This window comes from Salmo trutta, chromosome 37 (genome assembly GCF_901001165.1).
Source record: "Salmo trutta chromosome 37, fSalTru1.1, whole genome shotgun sequence".
NCBI classification, from domain to species: domain Eukaryota; kingdom Metazoa; phylum Chordata; class Actinopteri; order Salmoniformes; family Salmonidae; genus Salmo; species Salmo trutta.
This window is the reverse complement of record NC_042993.1, coordinates 1,755,722-1,776,764: the sequence shown is the minus strand read 5'-3', so window position 1 is coordinate 1,776,764 and position 21,043 is coordinate 1,755,722. Positions and strand designations below refer to the sequence as shown.

The window sequence follows — 21,043 nt, the reverse complement described above, 5'->3', positions numbered from 1 at the left end:
CATCTGTCTATGTGTTTATACCTCTTCTCTTTCCCCATCTGTCTACATGTGTTTATACCTCTTCTCTTTCCCCCCATCTGTCTACATGTTTATTTCTCTTCTCTTTCCCCCATCTGTCTACATGTGTTTATACCTCTTCTCTTTCCCCATCTGTCTACATGTTTATACCTCTTCTCTTTTCCCCATCTGTCTACATGTTTATACCTCTTCTCTTTCACCCATCTGTCTACATATTTAAACCTCTTCTCTTTCCCCCATCTGTCTACATGTGTTTATACCTCTTCTCTTTCACCCATCTGTCTACATGTTTATACCTCTTCTCTTTCCCCCATCTGTCTACATATTTATACCTCTTCTCTTTCCCCCATCTGTCTACATGTGTTTATACCTCTTCTCTTTTCCCCATCTGTCTACATGTGTTTATACCTCTTCTCTTTCCCCCATCTGTCTACATGTGTTTACACCTCTTCTCTTTCCCCCATCTGTCTACATGTTTATACCTCTTCTCTTTCCCCTTCTGTCTACATGTTTATACCTCTTCTCTTTCCCCATCTGTCTACATGTGTTTATACCTCTTCTCTTTCACCCATCTGTCTACATGTTTATACCTCTTCTCTTTCCCCCATCTGTCTACATGTGTTTATACCTCTTCTCTTTCCCCCATCTGTCTACATGTGTTTATACCTCTTCTCTTTCCCCCATCTGTCTACATGTTTATTTCTCTTCTCTTTCCCCCATCTGTCTACATGTGTTTATACCTCTTCTCTTTCCCCCATCTGTCTACATGTGTTTATACCTCTTCTCTTTCCCCCATCTGTCTACATGTGTTTATACCTCTTCTCTTTCCCCATCTGTCTACATGTGTTTATACCTCTTCTCTTTACCCCATCTGTCTACATGTTTATACCTCTTCTCTTTCCCCCCCCATCTGTCTACGTGTTTATACCTCTTTTCTTTCCCCCATCTGTCTACATGTTTATACCTCTTCTCTTTCACCCATCTGTCTACGTGTTTATACCTCTTCTCTTTCCCCATCTGTCTACATGTTTATACCTCTTCTCTTTCCCCATCTGTCTACGTGTTTATACCTCTTCTCTTTTCCCCATCTGTCTACATGTGTTTATACCTCTTCTCTTCCCCCCATCTGTCTACATGTGTTTATACCTCTTCTCTTTCCCCATCTGTCTACGTGTGTTTATACCTCTTCTCTTTCCCCATCTGTCTACATGTGTTTATACCTCTTCTCTTTCCCCCATCTGTCTACATGTGTTTATACCTCTTCTCTTTCACCCATCTGTCTACATATTTATACCTCTTCTCTTTCCCCCATCTGTCTACATGTGTTTATACCTCTTCTCTTTTACCCATCTGTCTACGTGTGTTTATACCTCTTCTCTTTCACCCATCTGTCTACGTGTGTTTATACCTCTTCTCTTTCACCCATCTGTCTATGTGTTTATACCTATTCTCTTTCCCCATCTGTCTACATGTTTATACCTATTCTCTTTCACCCATCTGTCTACATGTGTTTATACCTCTTCTCTTTCCCCCATCTGTCTACATGTTTATACCTCTTCTCTTTCACCCATCTGTCTACATGTTTATACCTCTTCTCTTTCACCCATCTGTCTACATGTTTATACCTCTTCTCTTTCACCCATCTGTCTACTTGTTTATACCTCTTCTCTTTCCCCCCATCTGTCTACATGTTTATACCTCTTCTCTTTCCCCCATCTGTCTACATGTGTTTATACCTCTTCTCTTTCACCCATCTGTCTACGTGTTTATACCTCTTCTCTTTCCCCCATCTGTCTACATGTGTTTATACCTCTTCTCTTTCCCCATCTGTCTACATGTTTATACCTCTTCTCTTTCCCCATCTGTCTACGTGTTTATACCTCTTCTCTTTCCCCATCTGTCTACATGTGTTTATACCTCTTCTCTTTCCCCCATCTGTCTACATGTTTATACCTCTTCTCTTTCCCCCATCTGTCTACATGTGTTTATACCTCTTCTCTTTCCCCATCTGTCTACATGTGTTTATACCTCTTCTCTTTACCCCATCTGTCTACATGTTTATACCTCTTCTCTTTCCCCCCCATCTGTCTACGTGTTTATACCTCTTCTCTTTCCCCATCTGTCTACATGTTTATACCTCTTCTCTTTCCCCATCTGTCTACGTGTTTATACCTCTTCTCTTTTCCCCATCTGTCTACATGTGTTTATACCTCTTCTCTTCCCCCCATCTGTCTACATGAGTTTAAACCTCTTCTCTTTCCCCCATCTGTCTACATGTGTTTATACCTCTTCTCTTTCCCCATCTGTCTACGTGTGTTTATACCTCTTCTCTTTCCCCATCTGTCTACATGTGTTTATACCTCTTCTCTTTCCCCCATCTGTCTACATGTGTTTATACCTCTTCTCTTTCACCCATCTGTCTACATATTTATACCTCTTCTCTTTCCCCCATCTGTCTACATGTGTTTATACCTCTTCTCTTTTACCCATCTGTCTACGTGTGTTTATACCTCTTCTCTTTCACCCATCTGTCTATGTGTTTATACCTATTCTCTTTCCCCATCTGTCTACATGTTTATACCTATTCTCTTTCACCCATCTGTCTACATGTGTTTATACCTCTTCTCTTTCCCCCATCTGTCTACATGTTTATACCTCTTCTCTTTCACCCATCTGTCTACATGTTTATACCTCTTCTCTTTCACCCATCTGTCTACATGTTTATACCTCTTCTCTTTCACCCATCTGTCTACTTGTTTATACCTCTTCTCTTTCCCCCCATCTGTCTACATGTTTATACCTCTTCTCTTTCCCCCATCTGTCTACATGTGTTTATACCTCTTCTCTTTCACCCATCTGTCTACATGTTTATACCTCTTCTCTTTCCCCCATCTGTCTACCAATTTATACCTCTTCTCTTTCCCCCATCTGTCTACATATTTATACCTCTTCTCTTTCCCCCATCTGTCTACATATTTATACCTCTTCTCTTTCCCCCATCTGTCTACATGTGTTTATACCTCTTCTCTTTTCCCCATCTGTCTACATGTGTTTATACCTCTTCTCTTTCCCCCATCTGTCTACATGTGTTTATACCTCTTCTCTTTCACCCATCTGTCTACATGTTTATACCTCTTCTCTTTCCCCATCTGTCTACATGTGTTTATACATCTTCTCTTTCACCCATCTGTCTACATGTGTTTATACCTCTTCTCTTTCACCCATCTGTCTACATGTTTATACCTCTTCTCTTTCCCCCATCTGTCTACGTGTTTATACCTCTTCTCTTTCACCCATCTGTCTATGTGTTTATACCTCTTCTCTTTCCCCCATCTGTCTACATGTGTTTATACCTCTTCTCTTTCCCCCATCTGTCTACGTGTTTATACCTCTTCTCTTTCCCCCATCTGTCTACATGTGTTTATACCTCTTCTCTTTCCCCATCTGTCTACATGTGTTTATACCTCTTCTCTTTCCCCCATCTGTCTACATGTGTTTATACCTCTTCTCTTTCCCCCATCTGTCTACATGTTTATACCTCTTCTCTTTCACCCATCTGTCTACGTGTTTATACCTCTTCTCTTTCCCCATCTGTCTACATATTTATACATCTTCTCTTTCCCCCATCTGTCTACGTGTTTATACCTCTTCTCTTTCCCCATCTGTCTACATATTTATACATCTTCTCTTTCCCCATCTGTCTACGTGTTTATACCTCTTCTCTTTCCCCCATCTGTCTATGTGTTTATACCTCTTCTCTTTTCCCCATCTGTCTACATATTTATACCTCTTCTCTTTCCCCCATCTGTCTACATGTGTTTATACCTCTTCTCTTTCCCCCATCTGTCTACATGTGTTTATACCTCTTCTCTTTCCCCCATCTGTCTACATGTTTATACCTCTTCTCTTTCCCCATCTGTCTACATGTTTATACCTCTTCTCTTTCCCCATCTGTCTACATGTGTTTATACCTCTTCTCTTTCACCCATCTGTCTACATGTTTATACCTCTTCTCTTTCCCCCATCTGTCTACATGTGTTTATACCTCTTCTCTTTCCCCCCATCTGTCTACATGTTTATTTCTCTTCTCTTTCCCCCATCTGTCTACATGTTTATACCTCTCTTCCCCCATCTGTCTACATGTTTATACCTCTTCTCTTTCCCCCCATCTGTCTACATGTGTTTATACCTCTTCTCTTTCCCCCATCTGTCTACATGTGTTTATACCTTTTCTCTTTCCCCCATCTGTCTACATGTGTTTATACCTTTTCTCTTTCCCCCATCTGTCTACATGTGTTTATACCTCTTCTCTTTCCCCCATCTGTCTACATGTTTATTTCTCTTCTCTTTCCCCCATCTGTCTACATATTTATACCTCTTCTCTTTCCCCCATCTGTCTACATGTGTTTATACCTCTTCTCTTTCCCCCATCTGTCTACGTGTTTATACCTCTTCTCTTTCACCCATCTGTCTACATGTTTATACCTCTTCTCTTTCCCCCATCTGTCTACATGTTTATACCTCTTCTCTTTCCCCATCTGTCTACATGTGTTTATACCTCTTCTCTTTCACCCATCTGTCTACATGTTTATACCTCTTCTCTTTCCCCCATCTGTCTACGTGTTTATACCTCTTCTCTTTCACCCATCTGTCTACATGTTTATACCTCTTCTCTTTCACCCATCTGTCTATGTGTTTATACCTCTTCTCTTTCCCCCATCTGTCTACATATTTATACATCTTCTCTTTCCCCCATCTGTCTACGTGTTTATACCTCTTCTCTTTCCCCATCTGTCTACATATTTATACATCTTCTCTTTCCCCATCTGTCTACGTGTTTATACCTCTTCTCTTTCCCCCATCTGTCTACATGTGTTTATACCTCTTCTCTTTCCCCATCTGTCTACATGTGTTTATACCTCTTCTCTTTCCCCCATCTGTCTACATGTGTTTATACCTCTTCTCTTTCCCCCATCTGTCTACATGTTTATTTCTCTTCTCTTTCCCCCATCTGTCTACATATTTATACCTCTTCTCTTTCCCCCATCTGTCTACATGTGTTTATACCTCTTCTCTTTCCCCCATCTGTCTACATGTTTATACCTCTTCTCTTTCACCCATCTGTCTATGTGTTTATACCTCTTCTCTTTCCCCCATCTGTCTACATATTTATACATCTTCTCTTTCCCCCATCTGTCTACATGTGTTTATACCTCTTCTCTTTCACCCATCTGTCTACATATGTTTATACCTCTTCTCTTTCCCTATCTGTCTACATGTGTTTATACCTCTTCTCTTTCCCCATCTGTCTACATGTTTATACCTCTTCTCTTTCCCCATCTGTCTACATGTGTTTATACCTCTTCTCTTTCACCCATCTGTCTACATGTTTATACCTCTTCTCTTTCCCCCATCTGTCTACATGTGTTTATACCTCTTCTCTTTCCCCCCATCTGTCTACATGTTTATTTCTCTTCTCTTTCCCCCATCTGTCTACATGTTTATACCTCTTCTCTTTCCCCCCATCTGTCTACATATTTATACCTCTTCTCTTTCCCCCATCTGTCTACATGTGTTTATACCTCTTCTCTTTCCCCATCTGTCTACATGTTTATACCTCTTCTCTTCCCCCCCATCTGTCTACATGTTTATACCTCTTCTCTTTCCCCCATCTGTCTACATGTTTATTTCTCTTCTCTTTCCCCCATCTGTCTACATGTTTATACCTCTTCTCTTTCCTCCCATCTGTCTACATATTTATACCTCTTCTCTTTCACCCATCTGTCTACATGTGTTTATACCTCTTCTCTTTCCCCCATCTGTCTACATGTTTATACCTCTTCTCTTTCCCCCATCTGTCTACATGTGTTTATACCTCTTCTCTTTCACCCATCTGTCTACATGTGTTTATACCTCTTCTCTTTCACCCATCTGTCTACATGTGTTTATACCTCTTCTCTTTCCCCCATCTGTCTACATGTTTATACCTCTTCTCTTTCCCCCATCTGTCTACATGTTTATACCTCTTCTCTTTCCCCCATCTGTCTACATGTTTATACCTCTTTTCTTTCCCCCATCTGTCTACATGTGTTTATACCTCTTCTCTTTCCCCCATCTGTCTACATGTTTATACCTCTTCTCTTTCCCCATCTGTCTACATGTGTTTATACCTCTTCTCTTTCCCCCATCTGTCTACATGTGTTTATACCTCTTCTCTTTCCCCCATCTGTCTACATGTTTATTTCTCTTCTCTTTCCCCCATCTGTCTACATATTTATACCTCTTCTCTTTCCCCATCTGTCTACATGTGTTTATACCTCTTCCCTTTCACCCATCTGTCTACATGTTTATTTCTCTTCTCTTTCCCCATCTGTCTACATATTTATACCTCTTCTCTTTCCCCCATCTGTCTACATGTGTTTATACCTCTTCTCTTTCCCCCATCTGTCTACGTGTGTTTATACCTCTTCTCTTTTCCCCATCTGTCTACATGTTTATACCTCTTCTCTTTCCCCATCTGTCTACATGTGTTTATATCTCTTCTCTTTCCCCCATCTGTCTACATGTTTATACCTCTTCTCTTTCCCCCCATCTGTCTACATGTTTATACATCTTCTCTTTCCCCCATCTGTCTACATGTGTTTATACCTCTTCTCTTTCCCCCATCTGTCTACATGTGTTTATACCTCTTCTCTTTCCCCCATCTGTCTTCATGTTTATACCTCTTCTCTTTCACCCATCTGTCTACATGTTTATACCTCTTCTCTTTCCCCCATCTGTCTACATGTTTATACATCTTCTCTTTCCCCCATCTGTCTACATGTGTTTATACCTCTTCTCTTTCCCCCATCTGTCTACATGTTTATACCTCTTCTCTTTCACCCATCTGTCTACATGTTTATACCTCTTCTCTTTCCCCCATCTGTCTACATGTGTTTATACCTCTTCTCTTTCACCCATCTGTCTACATGTGTTTATACCTCTTCTCTTTCCCCCATCTGTCTACATGTTTATACCTCTTCTCTTTCACCCATCTGTCTACATGTTTATACCTCTTCTCTTTCACCCATCTGTCTACATGTTTATACCTCTTCTCTTTCCCCCATCTGTCTACATATTTATACCTCTTCTCTTTCCCCCATCTGTCTACATGTGTTTATACCTCTTCTCTTTCCCCCATCTGTCTACATGTTTATACCTCTTCTCTTTCACCCATCTGTCTACATGTTTATACCTCTTCTCTTTCCCCCATCTGTCTACATGTGTTTATACCTCTTCTCTTTCACCCATCTGTCTACATGTGTTTATACCTCTTCTCTTTCCCCCATCTGTCTACATGTTTATACCTCTTCTCTTTCACCCATCTGTCTACATGTTTATACCTCTTCTCTTTCACCCATCTGTCTACATGTTTATACCTCTTCTCTTTCCCCCATCTGTCTACATGTTTATACCTCTTCTCTTTCCCCATCTGTCTACATGTTTATACCTCTTCTCTTTCACCCATCTGTCTACATGTTTATACCTCTTCTCTTTCACCCATCTGTCTACATGTTTATACCTCTTCTCTTTCCCCCATCTGTCTACATGTGTTTATACCTCTTCTCTTTCCCCCATCTGTCTACATGTTTATACCTCTTCTCTTTCACCCATCTGTCTACATGTTTATACCTCTTCTCTTTCCCCCATCTGTCTACATGTGTTTATACCTCTTCTCTTTCCCCCATCTGTCTACATGTTTATACCTCTTCTCTTTCACCCATCTGTCTACATGTTTATACCTCTTCTCTTTCCCCCATCTGTCTACATATTTATACCTCTTCTCTTTCCCCCATCTGTCTACATGTGTTTATACCTCTTCTCTTTCCCCCATCTGTCTACATGTTTATACCTCTTCTCTTTCACCCATCTGTCTACATGTTTATACCTCGTCTCTTTCCCCCATCTGTCTACATGTGTTTATACCTCTTCTCTTTCACCCATCTGTCTACATGTGTTTATACCTCTTCTCTTTCCCCCATCTGTCTACATGTTTATACCTCTTCTCTTTCACCCATCTGTCTACATGTTTATACCTCTTCTCTTTCACCCATCTGTCTACATGTTTATACCTCTTCTCTTTCCCCATCTGTCTACATGTTTATACCTCTTCTCTTTCCCCATCTGTCTACATGTTTATACCTCTTCTCTTTCACCCATCTGTCTACATGTTTATACCTCTTCTCTTTCACCCATCTGTCTACATGTTTATACCTCTTCTCTTTCACCCATCTGTCTACATGTTTATACCTCTTCTCTTTCCCCCATCTGTCTACATATTTATATTCCTTTGCCTCTCCCTCTCCCCCTCCCTCCACCCTTTTTCTTTCTCCCTCCCTCCCTCTCTCCCTCTTCCCTCTGTCCATCTTGCCCTCTCCTCCGCTAGTCTTTAATTACATTATTTTACCTTCAATCTGTAATTTAATCTCGGTCTGTTTTCACTGAGTCACTCTGATCATATCTCTGCTTCCTCTTCTCCTCTGTGTCCTTTCCTTCCCTCTCTTCTCCTCTTCTCTCATATTTTTAGAACCCACCTGTATGTTGTCTGTTAGCTTAGCCATAGCAATCAATCAAGACGTAACCTTTCTCTGTCACTCTCCACTCTCTCTGTCACTTTCTCTCCCTTCCTTCATACCTCTCCATCCTCCCTCATAATAATATCAAACCCACATGCTCCAATCAACTGAACAATTGTGCCCAGCAATACCATGCCCTCTCTCTCTCTCTCTTCCTCCCATCTCATCCCTCTCTCCCCCTCTCTGTGTGTGCAGGTTAGTGGCCACCCCACTGGCTGCTGTCATGGGGGTGAAGGAGAAAGTTCGGCTCACAGTGTCACACAACCCCACACTGGAGTCATTCTACTGTAACACAACCAAGAACCCCTCACAGGTAACACAACTAAAAAAGACTACACCAATGCACGCAAGCACAGAGACACATCCACACAGGTACGCACGCACACACATGAACACATTAACACTACACAATTGCTACAGATCTTAATTTGTTCAGTCTTTTGTTGAAAAAACAGTTTTGCACAGCAGGAAATGCAAACTTGTAGTGTATTTCAATTTTAAAAAGGCTTCTAAAGTTTGTCATTTCAGACTTGATTTGCCCTAACAAAAAAATGTATCAAACCCTAATTATAATCCATATAATAATTCACACATCCTGTTGCTGCAGAATTATTTTCCTGCTTTAGCAAACTGACTCAAATTAAGATCCTACATCTGTATACAGCACCACACAAACTGACTCAAATGAAGATCCTACATCTGTATACAGCACCACAGAAACTAACTCAAATTAAGATCCTACATCTGTATACAGCACCACGCAAATCATTATGCTAAACTGTATCCCTTTCTACCCTTCTCTCTCTCTCTCCCTCCCTTTCTCTCTCCCCCTATCCCCCGCTCTCCCTCCCTCCTACAGAGTTCTATAGACAGTCTGTGTAAGCAGACAGGTTGTTCAGAGAGACAGGTGCAGAGATGGTTCAGGAGACGCAGGAACCAGGACCGACCCAGTCTACAGAAGAAGTTCAAAGAGGCCAGGTACACACACACACACACACACACACACACACACACACACACACACACACACGCGCACGCACACGCACAAATACCCATATGCATACACACTCCCACACATGCACACACATACACATGCATGAACACAGGCACAAAACAAGGTAACAACACAACAGCTTCACAAACAGCTGCTCAATGCAAATCTCTCACCAACACACCCACATGCACAGACACACACACTTGCTGACATTGGCCTGTGAGCACGTCTGAGTGTTAAAGCATGAGTCTATTTACAGAATATCTGACACTCATTATATTTCCAGCCTGGTTTTATCAAGGCTCCTCCTACCCCCCGGGCCACACACACACATACACACACACACACACACACACACACACACATACGCCGCCCGCCCCTCGCATCCCTCACCAGTCCCAGGAGACAGTTTGGCCCTATCAGCAGAATCAATTTATATCCCAACAGTGTGTGTCATTGTTATTGGACTGAGATAGTGGCTGTGTTACACTAATACTGAGATCACTACATGAGACAGTGGCTGTGTTACACAAATACTGAGATTAATATCACAATCACTAGTGTAGATAACAACCTGTAGTTAATATCACAATCACTAGTGTAGATAACAACCTGTAGTTAATATCACAATCACTAGTGTAGATACAACCTGTAGTTAATATCACAATCACTAGTGTAGATACAACCTGTAGTTAATATCACAATCACTAGTGTAGATAACAACCTGTAGTTAATATTACAATCACTAGTGTAGATACAGCCTGTAGTTAATATCACAATCACTAGTGTAGATACAACCTGTAGTTAATATCACAATCACTAGTGTAGATACAACCTGTAGTTAATATTACAATCACTAGTGTAGATAACAACCTGTAGTTAATATCACAATCACTAGTGTAGATAACAACCTGTAGTTAATATCACAATCACTAGTGTAGATAACAACCTGTAGTTAATATTACAATCACTAGTGTAGATACAACCTGTAGTTAATATTACAATCACTAGTGCAGATACAACTTGTAGTTAATATCACAATCACTAGTGTCGATAACAACCTGTAGTTAATATCACAATCACTAGTGTAGATACAACCTGTAGTTAATATCACAATCACTAGTGTAGATACAGCCTGTAGTTAATATCACAATCACTAGTGTAGATAACAACCTGTAGTTAATATCACAATCACTAGTGTCGATAACAACCTGTAGTTAATATTACAATCACTAGTGTAGATAACAACCTGTAGTTAATATTACAATCACTAGTGTAGATAACAACCTGTAGTTAATATCACAATCACTAGTGTCGATAACAACCTGCAGTTAATATCACAATCACTAGTGTCGATAACAACCTGTAGTTAATATCACAATCACTAGTGTAGATACAACCTGTAGTTAATATTACAATCACTAGTGTTGATAACAACCTGTAGTTAATATTACAATCACTAGTGTCGATAACAACCTGTAGTTAATATTACAATCACTAGTGTCGATAACAACCTGTAGTTAATATCACAATCACTAGTGTAGATAACAACCTGTAGTTAATATCACAATCACTAGTGTAGATACAACCTGTAGTTAATATCACAATCACTAGTGTCGATAACAACCTGTAGTTAATATCACAATCACTAGTGTAGATACAACCTGTAGTTAATATCACAATCACTAGTGTAGATACAACCTGTAGTTAATATCACAATCACTAGAGGCACCATCATATCATTATGTCATTATCGTCAAATTCACACAGATGATTCTCATGAGATTATGGATGTGATTTGTATTGAGATGGTATTCTCTGTTCAGTGTGTTTGTGTGTGAGTTGTTCATTGTTAATGGTGTGAGTCACTGTGTGTGTATTGCGACATCCCTGTCCTGAATCAGTCTAGTGTTTCTCTTCACACAGCCTCACTGTCCCTCTCTCTCCCTTTGTCTCACTGTCTCTCTGTTTCTCACACTGCGGTATCCTACTCTCTCTCAGCCTTCTCTCTCTCCTTCCACTTAATCTCTCTCTCCCTTATTCCCCTGTTGAGTGTATTATTTCTCTCTATGTCTTTGTCAGGAGGTCTATGTGTAGCTGGTGTATAGGAGTAGGACAGCAGATAAGAGTAAATAAACGTATTTTACTCAACATATAAATAAATGCAATATAAAAACAGAGTCCACAATAACGGACCAACCTACATAGAAACAATCACTCAAAACAAACATAGGAGAACAGAGGGTTAAATAATGAACAGGTAATTGGGGGATTGAAACCAGGTATGTAAGACAAAGACAAAACAAATGGAAAATGAAAAGTGTATTGGCGATGGCTAGAAGGCCGGTGACGTCGACCGCCGAACGAACAAGGAGACGGATCGACTTCGGCAGAAGTCGTGACAGTCTTCCTTTCTTTCACCCCCTCATATATCTGTAGTCAGCAGGTTGTTGTGTTGTACAGTACTGGAGGTCTCTATCTGTAGTCAGCAGGTTGTTGTGTTGTACAGTACTGGAGGTCTCTATCTGTAGTCAGCAGGTTGTTGTGTTGTACAGTACTGGAGGTCTCTATCTGTAGTCAGCAGGTTGTTGTGTTGTACAGTACTGGAGGTCTCTATCTGTAGTCAGCAGGTTGTTGTGTTGTACAGTACTGGAGGTCTCTATCTGTAGTCAGCAGGTTGTTGTGTTGTACAGTACTGGAGGTCTCTATCTGTAGTCAGCAGGTTGTTGTGTTGTACAGTACTGGAGGTCTCTATCTGTAGTCAGCAGGTTGTTGTGTTGTACAGTACTGGAGGTCTCTATCTGTAGTCAGCAGGTTGTTGTGTTGTACAGTACTGGAGGTCTCTATCTGTAGTCAGCAGGTTGTTGTGTTGTACAGTACTGGAGGTCTCTATCTGTAGTCAGCAGGTGTTGTTCAGTACTGGAGGTCTCTATCTGTAGTCAGCAGGTTGTTGTGTTGTACAGTACTGGAGGTCTCTATCTGTAGTCAGCAGGTTGTTGTACAGTACTGGAGGTCTCTATCTGCAGTCAGCAGGTTGTTGTGTTGTACAGTACTGGAGGTCTCTATCTGTAGTCAGCAGGTTGTTGTGTTGTACAGTACTGGAGGTCTCTATCTGTAGTCAGCAGGTTGTTGTGTTGTACAGTACTGGAGGTCTCTATCTGTAGTCAGCAGGTTGTTGTGTTGTACAGTACTGGAGGTCTCTATCTGTAGTCAGCAGGTTGTTGTGTTGTACAGTACTGGAGGTCTCTATCTGTAGTCAGCAGGTTGTTGTGTTGTACAGTACTGGAGGTCTCTATCTGCAGTCAGCAGGTTGTTGTGTTGTACAGTACTGGAGGTCTCTATCTGTAGTCAGCAGGTTGTTGTGTTGTACAGTACTGGAGGTCTCTATCTGTAGTCTGCAGGTTGTTGTACAGTACTGGAGGTCTCTATCTGTAGTCAGCAGGTTGTTGTGTTGTACAGTACTGGAGGTCTCTATCTGCAGTCAGCAGGTTGTTGTGTTGTACAGTACTGGAGGTCTCTATCTGTAGTCAGCAGGTTGTTGTGTTATACAGTACTGGAGGTCTCCGTCTGTAGTCAGCAGGTTGTTGTACAGTACTGGAGGTCTCTATCTGTAGTCAGCAGGTTGTTGTGTTGTACAGTACTGGAGGTCTCTATCTGCAGTCAGCAGGTTGTTGTGTTGTACAGTACTGGAGGTCTCTATCTGTAGTCAGCAGGTTGTTGTGTTGTACAGTACTGGAGGTCTCTATCTGTCGTCAGCAGGTTGTTGTACAGTACTGGAGGTCTCTATCTGTAGTCTGCAGGTTGTTGTACAGTACTGGAGGTCTCTATCTGTAGTCAGCAGGTTGTTGTGTTGTACAGTACTGGAGGTCTCTATCTGTAGTCAGCAGGTTGTTGTGTTGTACAGTACTGGAGGTCTCTATCTGTAGTCAGCAGGTTGTTGTGTTGTACAGTACTGGAGGTCTCCATCTGTAGTCAGCAGGTTGTTGTGTTGTACAGTACTGGAGGTCTCTATCTGTAGTCAGCAGGTTGTTGTACAGTACTGGAGGTCTCTATCTGTAGTCAGCAGGTTGTTGTGTTGTACAGTACTGGAGGTCTCTATCTGTAGTCAGCAGGTTGTTGTGTTGTACAGTACTGGAGGTCTCTATCTGTAGTCAGCAGGTTGTTGTACAGTACTGGAGGTCTCCATCTGTAGTCAGCAGGTTGTTGTGTTGTACAGTACTGGACGTCTCTATCTGTAGTCAGCAGGTTGTTGTGTTGTACAGTACTGGAGGTCTCTATCTGTAGTCAGCAGGTTGTTGTACAGTACTGGAGGTCTCTATCTGTAGTCAGCAGGTTGTTGTGTTGTACAGTACTGGACGTCTCTATCTGTAGTCAGCAGGTTGTTGTACAGTACTGGAGGTCTCTATCTGTAGTCAGCAGGTTGTTGTGTTGTACAGTACTGGAGGTCTCTATCTGTAGTCAGCAGGTTGTTGTGTTGTACAGTACTGGAGGTCTCTATCTGTAGTCAGCAGGTTGTTGTGTTGTACAGTACTGGAGGTCTCTATCTGTAGTCAGCAGGTTGTTGTGTTGTACAGTACTGGAGGTCTCTATCTGTAGTCAGCAGGTTCTTGTGTTGTACAGTACTGGAGGTCTCTATCTGTAGTCAGCAGGGTGTTGTGTTGTACAGTACTGGAGGTCTCTATCTGTAGTCCGCAGGGTGTTGTGTTGTACAGTACTGGAGGTCTCTATCTGTAGTCAGCAGGTTGTTGTATTGTACAGTACTGGAGGTCTCTATCTGTAGTCAGCAGGTTGTTGTGTTGTACAGTACTGGAGGTCTCTATCTGTAGTCAGCAGGTTGTTGTGTTGTACAGTACTGGAGGTCTCTATCTGTAGTCAGCAGGTTGTTGTGTTGTACAGTACTGGAGGTCTCTATCTGTAGTCAGCAGGGTGTTGTGTTGTACAGTACTGGAGGTCTCTATCTGTAGTCAGCAGGTTGTTGTACAGTACTGGAGGTCTCTATCTGTAGTCAGCAGGTTGTTGTGTTGTACAGTACTGGAGGTCTCTATCTGTAGTCAGCAGGTTGTTGTACAGTACTGGAGGTCTCTATCTGTAGTCAGCAGGTTGTTGTGTTGTACAGTACTGGAGGTCTCTATCTGTAGTCAGCAGGTTGTTGTGTTGTACAGTACTGGACGTCTCTATCTGTAGTCAGCAGGTTGTTGTGTTGTACAGTACTGGAGGTCTCTATCTGCAGTCAGCAGATTGTTGTACAGTACTGGACGTCTCTATCTGTAGTCAGCAGGTTGTTGTGTTGTACAGTACTGGAGGTCTCTATCTGTAGTCAGCAGGTTGTTGTGTTGTACAGTACTGGACGTCTCTATCTGTAGTCAGCAGGTTGTTGTGTTGTACAGTACTGGAGGTCTCTATCTGTAGTCAGCAGGTTGTTGTGTTGTACAGTACTGGAGGTCTCTATCTGTAGTCAGCAGGTTGTTGTGTTGTACAGTACTGGAGGTCTCTATCTGTAGTCAGCAGGTTGTTGTGTTGTACAGTACTGGAGGTCTCTATCTGTAGTCAGCAGGTTGTTGTGTTGTACAGTACTGGAGGTCTCTATCTGTAGTCAGCAGGTTGTTGTGTTGTACAGTACTGGAGGTCTCTATCTGCAGTCAGCAGGTTGTTGTACAGTACTGGAGGTCTCTATCTGTAGTCAGCAGGTTGTTGTGTTGTACAGTACTGGAGGTCTCTATCTGTAGTCAGCAGGTTGTTGTGTTGTACAGTACTGGAGGTCTCTATCTGTAGTCAGCAGGTTGTTGTGTTGTATAGTACTGGAGGTCTCTATCTGTAGTCAGCAGGTTGTTGTGTTGTACAGTACTGGAGGTCTCTATCTGCAGTCAGCAGGTTGTTGTACAGTACTGGAGGTCTCTATCTGTAGTCAGCACGTTGTTGTGTTGTACAGTACTGGAGGTCTCTATCTGTAGTCAGCAGGTTGTTGTACAGTACTGGAGGTCTCTATCTGTAGTCAGCAGGTTGTTGTGTTGTACAGTACTGGAGGTCTCTATCTGTAGTCAGCAGGTTGTTGTACAGTACTGGAGGTCTCTATCTGTAGTCAGCAGGTTGTTGTGTTGTACAGTACTGGAGGTCTCTATCTGTAGTCAGCAGGTTGTTGTACAGTACTGGAGGTCTCTATCTGTAGTCAGCAGGTTGTTGTGTTGTACAGTACTGGAGGTCTCTATCTGTAGTCAGCAGGTTGTTGTATTGTACAGTACTGGAGGTCTCTATCTGTAGTCAGCAGGTTGTTGTGTTGTACAGTACTGGAGGTCTCTATCTGTAGTCAGCAGGTTGTTGTGTTGTACAGCACTGGAGGTCTCTATCTGCAGTCAGCAGGTTGTTGTACAGTACTGGAGGTCTCTATCTGTAGTCAGCAGGTTGTTGTGTTGTACAGTACTGGAGGTCTCTATCTGTAGTCAGCAGGTTGTTGTGTTGTACAGTACTGGAGGTCTCTATCTGCAGTCAGCAGGTTGTTGTACAGTACTGGAGGTCTCTATCTGTAGTCAGCAGGTTGTTGTGTTGTACAGTACTGGAGGTCTCTATCTGTAGTCAGCAGGGTGTTGTGTTGTACAGTACTGTGTGACAGGACTGAACTGGGAGGCTACTGTATGACTGTTCCCATTGTATGCTGGGAAGTTTGCAAGGGACTGTTACACTACAGTTTAGCAGAATGTGTGTATGTGTGTATGTTCTCTTTACTGTACATATACAGTGCATTCAGAAAGTATTCAGACCCCTTCACTATTGACACATTTTTTTTACATTACAGCCTTATTCTAAAATGTATTACATATATTTTTTCCCTCATCAATCTACATACAATCCCCATAATGACAAAGTGAAAACAGGTTTTTGGAAATTTGTGCAAATGTATTAAAAATAAAAAATTGAAATACTTTATTTACATAAGTATTCAGGCCATTTGTTATGAGATTTGAAATTGAGCTCTGGTTCATCCTTTTTCCATTGATCATCCTTGATGTTTCTACAAGTTGATTAGAGTCCACATTTGGTTAAATGTATTGATTGGACATGATTTGGAAAGGCACACACCTGTCTAGATAAGGTCCCACAGTTGACAGTGCATGTCAGAGCAAAAACCAAGCCATGAGGTCGAAGGAATTGTCCATAGAGCTCCGAGACAGGATTGTGTCGGGGCACAGATCTGGGAAGGGTATCAAAAAATGTCTGCAGCATTGAAGGTCCCCAAGAACACAGTGGCCTCCATCATTCTTAAATTAACTAAGTTTGGAACCAGCAAGACTCTTCCTAGAGCTGGCCGCCCGGCCAAACTGAGCAATCAGGGGAGAAGGGCCTTGGTCAGAGAGGTGACCAAGAACCCGATGGTCACTCTATGGGAGAACCTTCCAGAAAGGGAGATACCTAGTCAGTTGTACAACTGAATGCATTCAACTGAAATGTGTCTTCCGCATTTAACCTAACCCCTCTGAATCAGAGAGATGCGGGGGGCTGCCATAAATGACATCCACGGCCCGGGGAACCATCTCTGCAGCACTCCACCAATCAGGCCTTTATGGTAGAGTGGCCACTCCTCAGTAAAAGTCAGATGACAGCCCTGCTTGGAAAAAATTATCTGTTCTGATGAAACCAAGATTGAACTATTTGGCCTGAATGCTAAGTGTCACGTCTGGAGGAAACCTGGCACCATCCCTACGGTGAAGCATGGTGGTGGCAGCATCATGCTGTGGGAATGTTTTTCAGCAGCAGGGACTTGGAGATGAGGGAAAGATGAACGGAGCAAAGTACAGAGAGATCCTTGATGAAAACCTACTCAGGACCTCAGCCTGGGGTGAAGGGTCATCTTCCAAAAGGACAATGACTCTAAGCACACAGCCTAGACAACACAGGAGTGGCTTCGGGACAAGTCTCTGAATGTCCTTGAGTGGCCCAGCCAGAGCCTGGACTTGAACCTGATCGAACATCTCTGGAGAAATGTGAAAAGAGCTGGTCAGCGACGCTCCCCATCCAACCTGACAGGGTTTGAGAGGATCTGCAGAGAAGAATGGGAGAAACTTCCCAAATACAGCTGTGCCAAGCTTGTAGGGTCATACCTGGTCCCGTGTGGCTCAGTTGGTAGAGCATGGTGTTTGCAACGCCAGGGTTGTGGGTTCGATTCCCACAGGGGACCAGTACGGGGGGAAAAAAATAATGTATGAAATGTATGCATTCACTACTGTAAGTCGCTCTGGATAAGAGCGTCTGCTAAATGACTAAAATGTTTTAAAAAAAAGTAAAATACCCAAGAAGACTTGAGGCCATAATCGCTGCCAAAGGTGCTTCAACAAAGTACATTTACATTTAAGTCATTTAGCAGACGCTCTTATCCAGAGCGACTTACAAAGTACTGAGTAAGGGGTCGGAATACTTATGTAAATATGATACTTAAGTTTTGTATTTTTAATACATTTGCAAACAAATCTAAAAAGCTGTTTTTGCTTTGTCATTATGGGGTATTGTGTGTAGATTGATGAGGGGGAAAAAACTATTTAATCAATTTTAGAATAAGGCTGTAGCGTAACAAAATGGGAAAAAGTCAAGGGGTCTGAATACTTTCTGAATGCACTGTAGTATAAAGTCTGTGTGTGTGTGTTGTCCAATGATTTTGTGTGTTCTCTTGCAGTTGGAGATTCACCTTTTACCTTCTTGCTTTCATTGCTGGCCTGGCTGCCCTCATTGACGTGAGTACTGCTGTTTCACCTTTGACCTTTAAAACTCTCACCTGTCTCCAAGCTAATCTCCCTGCACCCTGTCATAACTCATCGTTTAAACTTTAGATCCTAGTTAAACCATTGATAGGAGAAACAGAGCTTGTTCACTGACAGCATTAATGTGTTACAGGATACTAAGATAGAATAGAAGCCTTGTCAACAACAGTGCTGGTTATATCAGGGACAACTGAGGATCCAATACAAATGTTATACAATTTAATGTTTTTATAACATGATTAATAAAGAACTTACGAATGACACTGGAAGAGAATTATAAAGCCACATTAATATATAGAGGGAAAGAGGGTGTGAAAATGATTTATCACTTCTTCTGTTTCATTGCTGTATTTCTCTGTGACTGAAATTAGAACTGTCCGATTTATGTATGACTCTCTCTCCCTCTCTCAGAAACCCTGGCTGTATGACTTTAAGGAGATGTGGCAGGGCTTCCCTATTCTGGTATGTCCCTCTGGTTATTGATGAGTGGTAACTAATACATTGTAACATAGGAAAGTCATTGGAAGGCATAAATCATAATCAATCCTATCATGTTATGTCCAGTGTTTGACTGTGTTCAGAAAGCATATTATGGAAGTATCAATGTATGTTATTGATATTATCTTGCTCTTTCTATCCTCTCTCTCTCCCCTATAATCTCCCCATCCCATCTCTCTCCCTATCCCTTCATCTCTCATAAATTTCTCTCCATCCCTCCCTCCCTCATCAATTTCCCTCCATCCCTCATCAATTTCCCTCCATCCCTCATCTATTTCTCTCTCCATGCCTCCATCTCTCATCAATTTCTCTCCATCCCTCCATCTCTCATCTATTTCCCTCTATCCCTCATCTATTTCTCTCCATCCCTCCATCTCTCATCAATTTCTCTCCATCCCTCATCTATTTCCCTCCATCCCTCATCTATTTCTCTCTCCATCCCTCAATTTCTCATCTCTCCCCCAGACTCTCCTGCCGTCTCAGTATTGGTACTATATGATAGAGCTGGGTTTCTACGTCTCTCTAGTCTTCAGTGTGGCGTCAGACGTCAAACGGAAAGTAAGTGTGCAACATGCCTGCTCTACGAAACACACTATGCTTGTAACAATCAAGTATACAGTATACAAATGAAGCACTAAAAATGGTGGTACAGAATCCCTTTACTTACAGTCCTATTCACTTTAAGAGTCAATCAATTACAGCACGCAGATCACCTGAAGATTCTTCCATACATGGGGGAGTGCAGTTTACAAGATCAGGGATAGTGGTTAACCAAGCCTGCACACTCTGTTAGCTACAAGTGATTCATTGAAAGCAGTAAGCAAGTCTTTCCGATCCCTCTCCTGCTGTCGCCATGGTGTTGCCCCTGTACTGACGACCAGGGGTTACTGTCATGACACTGATGTCAGTGTGTATAGGGCCAGGGGGCAACTTCAGGAGGTGGACATTAGACTGATATGACGTGTTTGTGTGTGTGGAGCCGGAGGTTAAAGGGGAGTTTGTCAGTGGACTCTACTCCACTAGGGTCAGGTCAGTACAGACAGTGTGTACATGCTAAAGTCACCTGATGGCCCTCTGGCATGATTTACTATAGTGTGTGTGTGTGCGCTCATGTGCATGTGTGTGTGTGAAGGATCAGAATGTTATCAAGGTAACAAAACACAAACTCTAACCTTCTCTCTCCCTCCCTGCATGTCTCTCTTTCCCTCCTTCTCTCCCTCCCTTCCTCTCTGTAGGACTTTAAGGAGCAGATGGTTCACCATATGGCCACCATCTTCCTTATCAGTTTCTCCTGGTGTGTCAACTACATCAGAGCGGGCACGCTCATCATGCTGCTGCACGACTCCTCCGACTATTTACTGGAGGTACAACCAATTACAGGAGAGCTGGGTCTCCAACATAACATGATAATAATATCACTGCCATGATACGATAATAAACACAATAATACTATGGTGATTTAGTAGTTGCTGTTATACAGTTAGCACATGTAGTTTGTACGTGAGGCCCACAGGGGAATCACCCACAAGGAAATCCCATTTTATTTGATAAACCAGGAAGTGGACAAAGTACTACTGATATTGGAGAAGTGGAGAGATGGAGAGATTTAGTACTGTCACCTGGTGGAAGAAATATGACATTACAATTATTTTCTAACAACAACAACAACCTTTCTCTCTCTCTGACAGTCCGCTAAGATTTTCATCTATGCTGGATGGAGAAACACCAGTAACTACGTCTTCTTCCTCTTCGCTGCCGTCTTCATCTTCACTAGACTCTATATCTTCCCCTTCTAGTGAGATGACACCTGAACACTCCCACCACACACCAATGTTATCTCTCTCACACCCATTCTGATTGTTTTATTTATGGAACCTTTATTTAACTAGGCAAGTCCGTTAACAACACATTCTGATTAGCATCATAAATGTCTGTTAATTGTCTATTGGTTGTTACTGATGTTATTCGCTCTTCTTGCCCCCCCCCCCCCCTCCTCTCTCTCTCAGCATAATTTATTCTACGTACATTTATCCAATGACTATGTACTCTCCGTTCTTTGGATACTACTTCCTGAATTTCCTTATGATGGTGCTACAGTGTCTCCATATCTTCTGGGCCATCCTCATTCTGCGTATGGCCGTCCGCTTCCTGAGCAGCGATGTATGTACACA

The 21,043-nt window shown here is 42.2% G+C and overlaps 1 protein-coding gene across 2 annotated transcripts in view; it reads left to right on the top strand.

The window, feature by feature from the left end:
- The window catches only part of LOC115176538 (ceramide synthase 2), a 49,164-nt gene that overhangs the window by 23,229 nt on the left and 4,892 nt on the right, over nucleotides 1-21,043 (top strand). For both annotated transcript variants that reach the window (XM_029736582.1, XM_029736583.1), the window contains exons 3-10: nucleotides 8,829-8,946; nucleotides 9,493-9,611; nucleotides 18,290-18,347; nucleotides 18,786-18,836; nucleotides 19,338-19,430; nucleotides 20,108-20,236; nucleotides 20,561-20,667; nucleotides 20,879-21,032. In XM_029736582.1, the coding sequence (XP_029592442.1) occupies nucleotides 8,829-8,946; nucleotides 9,493-9,611; nucleotides 18,290-18,347; nucleotides 18,786-18,836; nucleotides 19,338-19,430; nucleotides 20,108-20,236; nucleotides 20,561-20,667; nucleotides 20,879-21,032 (829 nt within the window). The remainder of the gene's footprint in view (nucleotides 1-8,828; nucleotides 8,947-9,492; nucleotides 9,612-18,289; nucleotides 18,348-18,785; nucleotides 18,837-19,337; nucleotides 19,431-20,107; nucleotides 20,237-20,560; nucleotides 20,668-20,878; nucleotides 21,033-21,043) is intronic.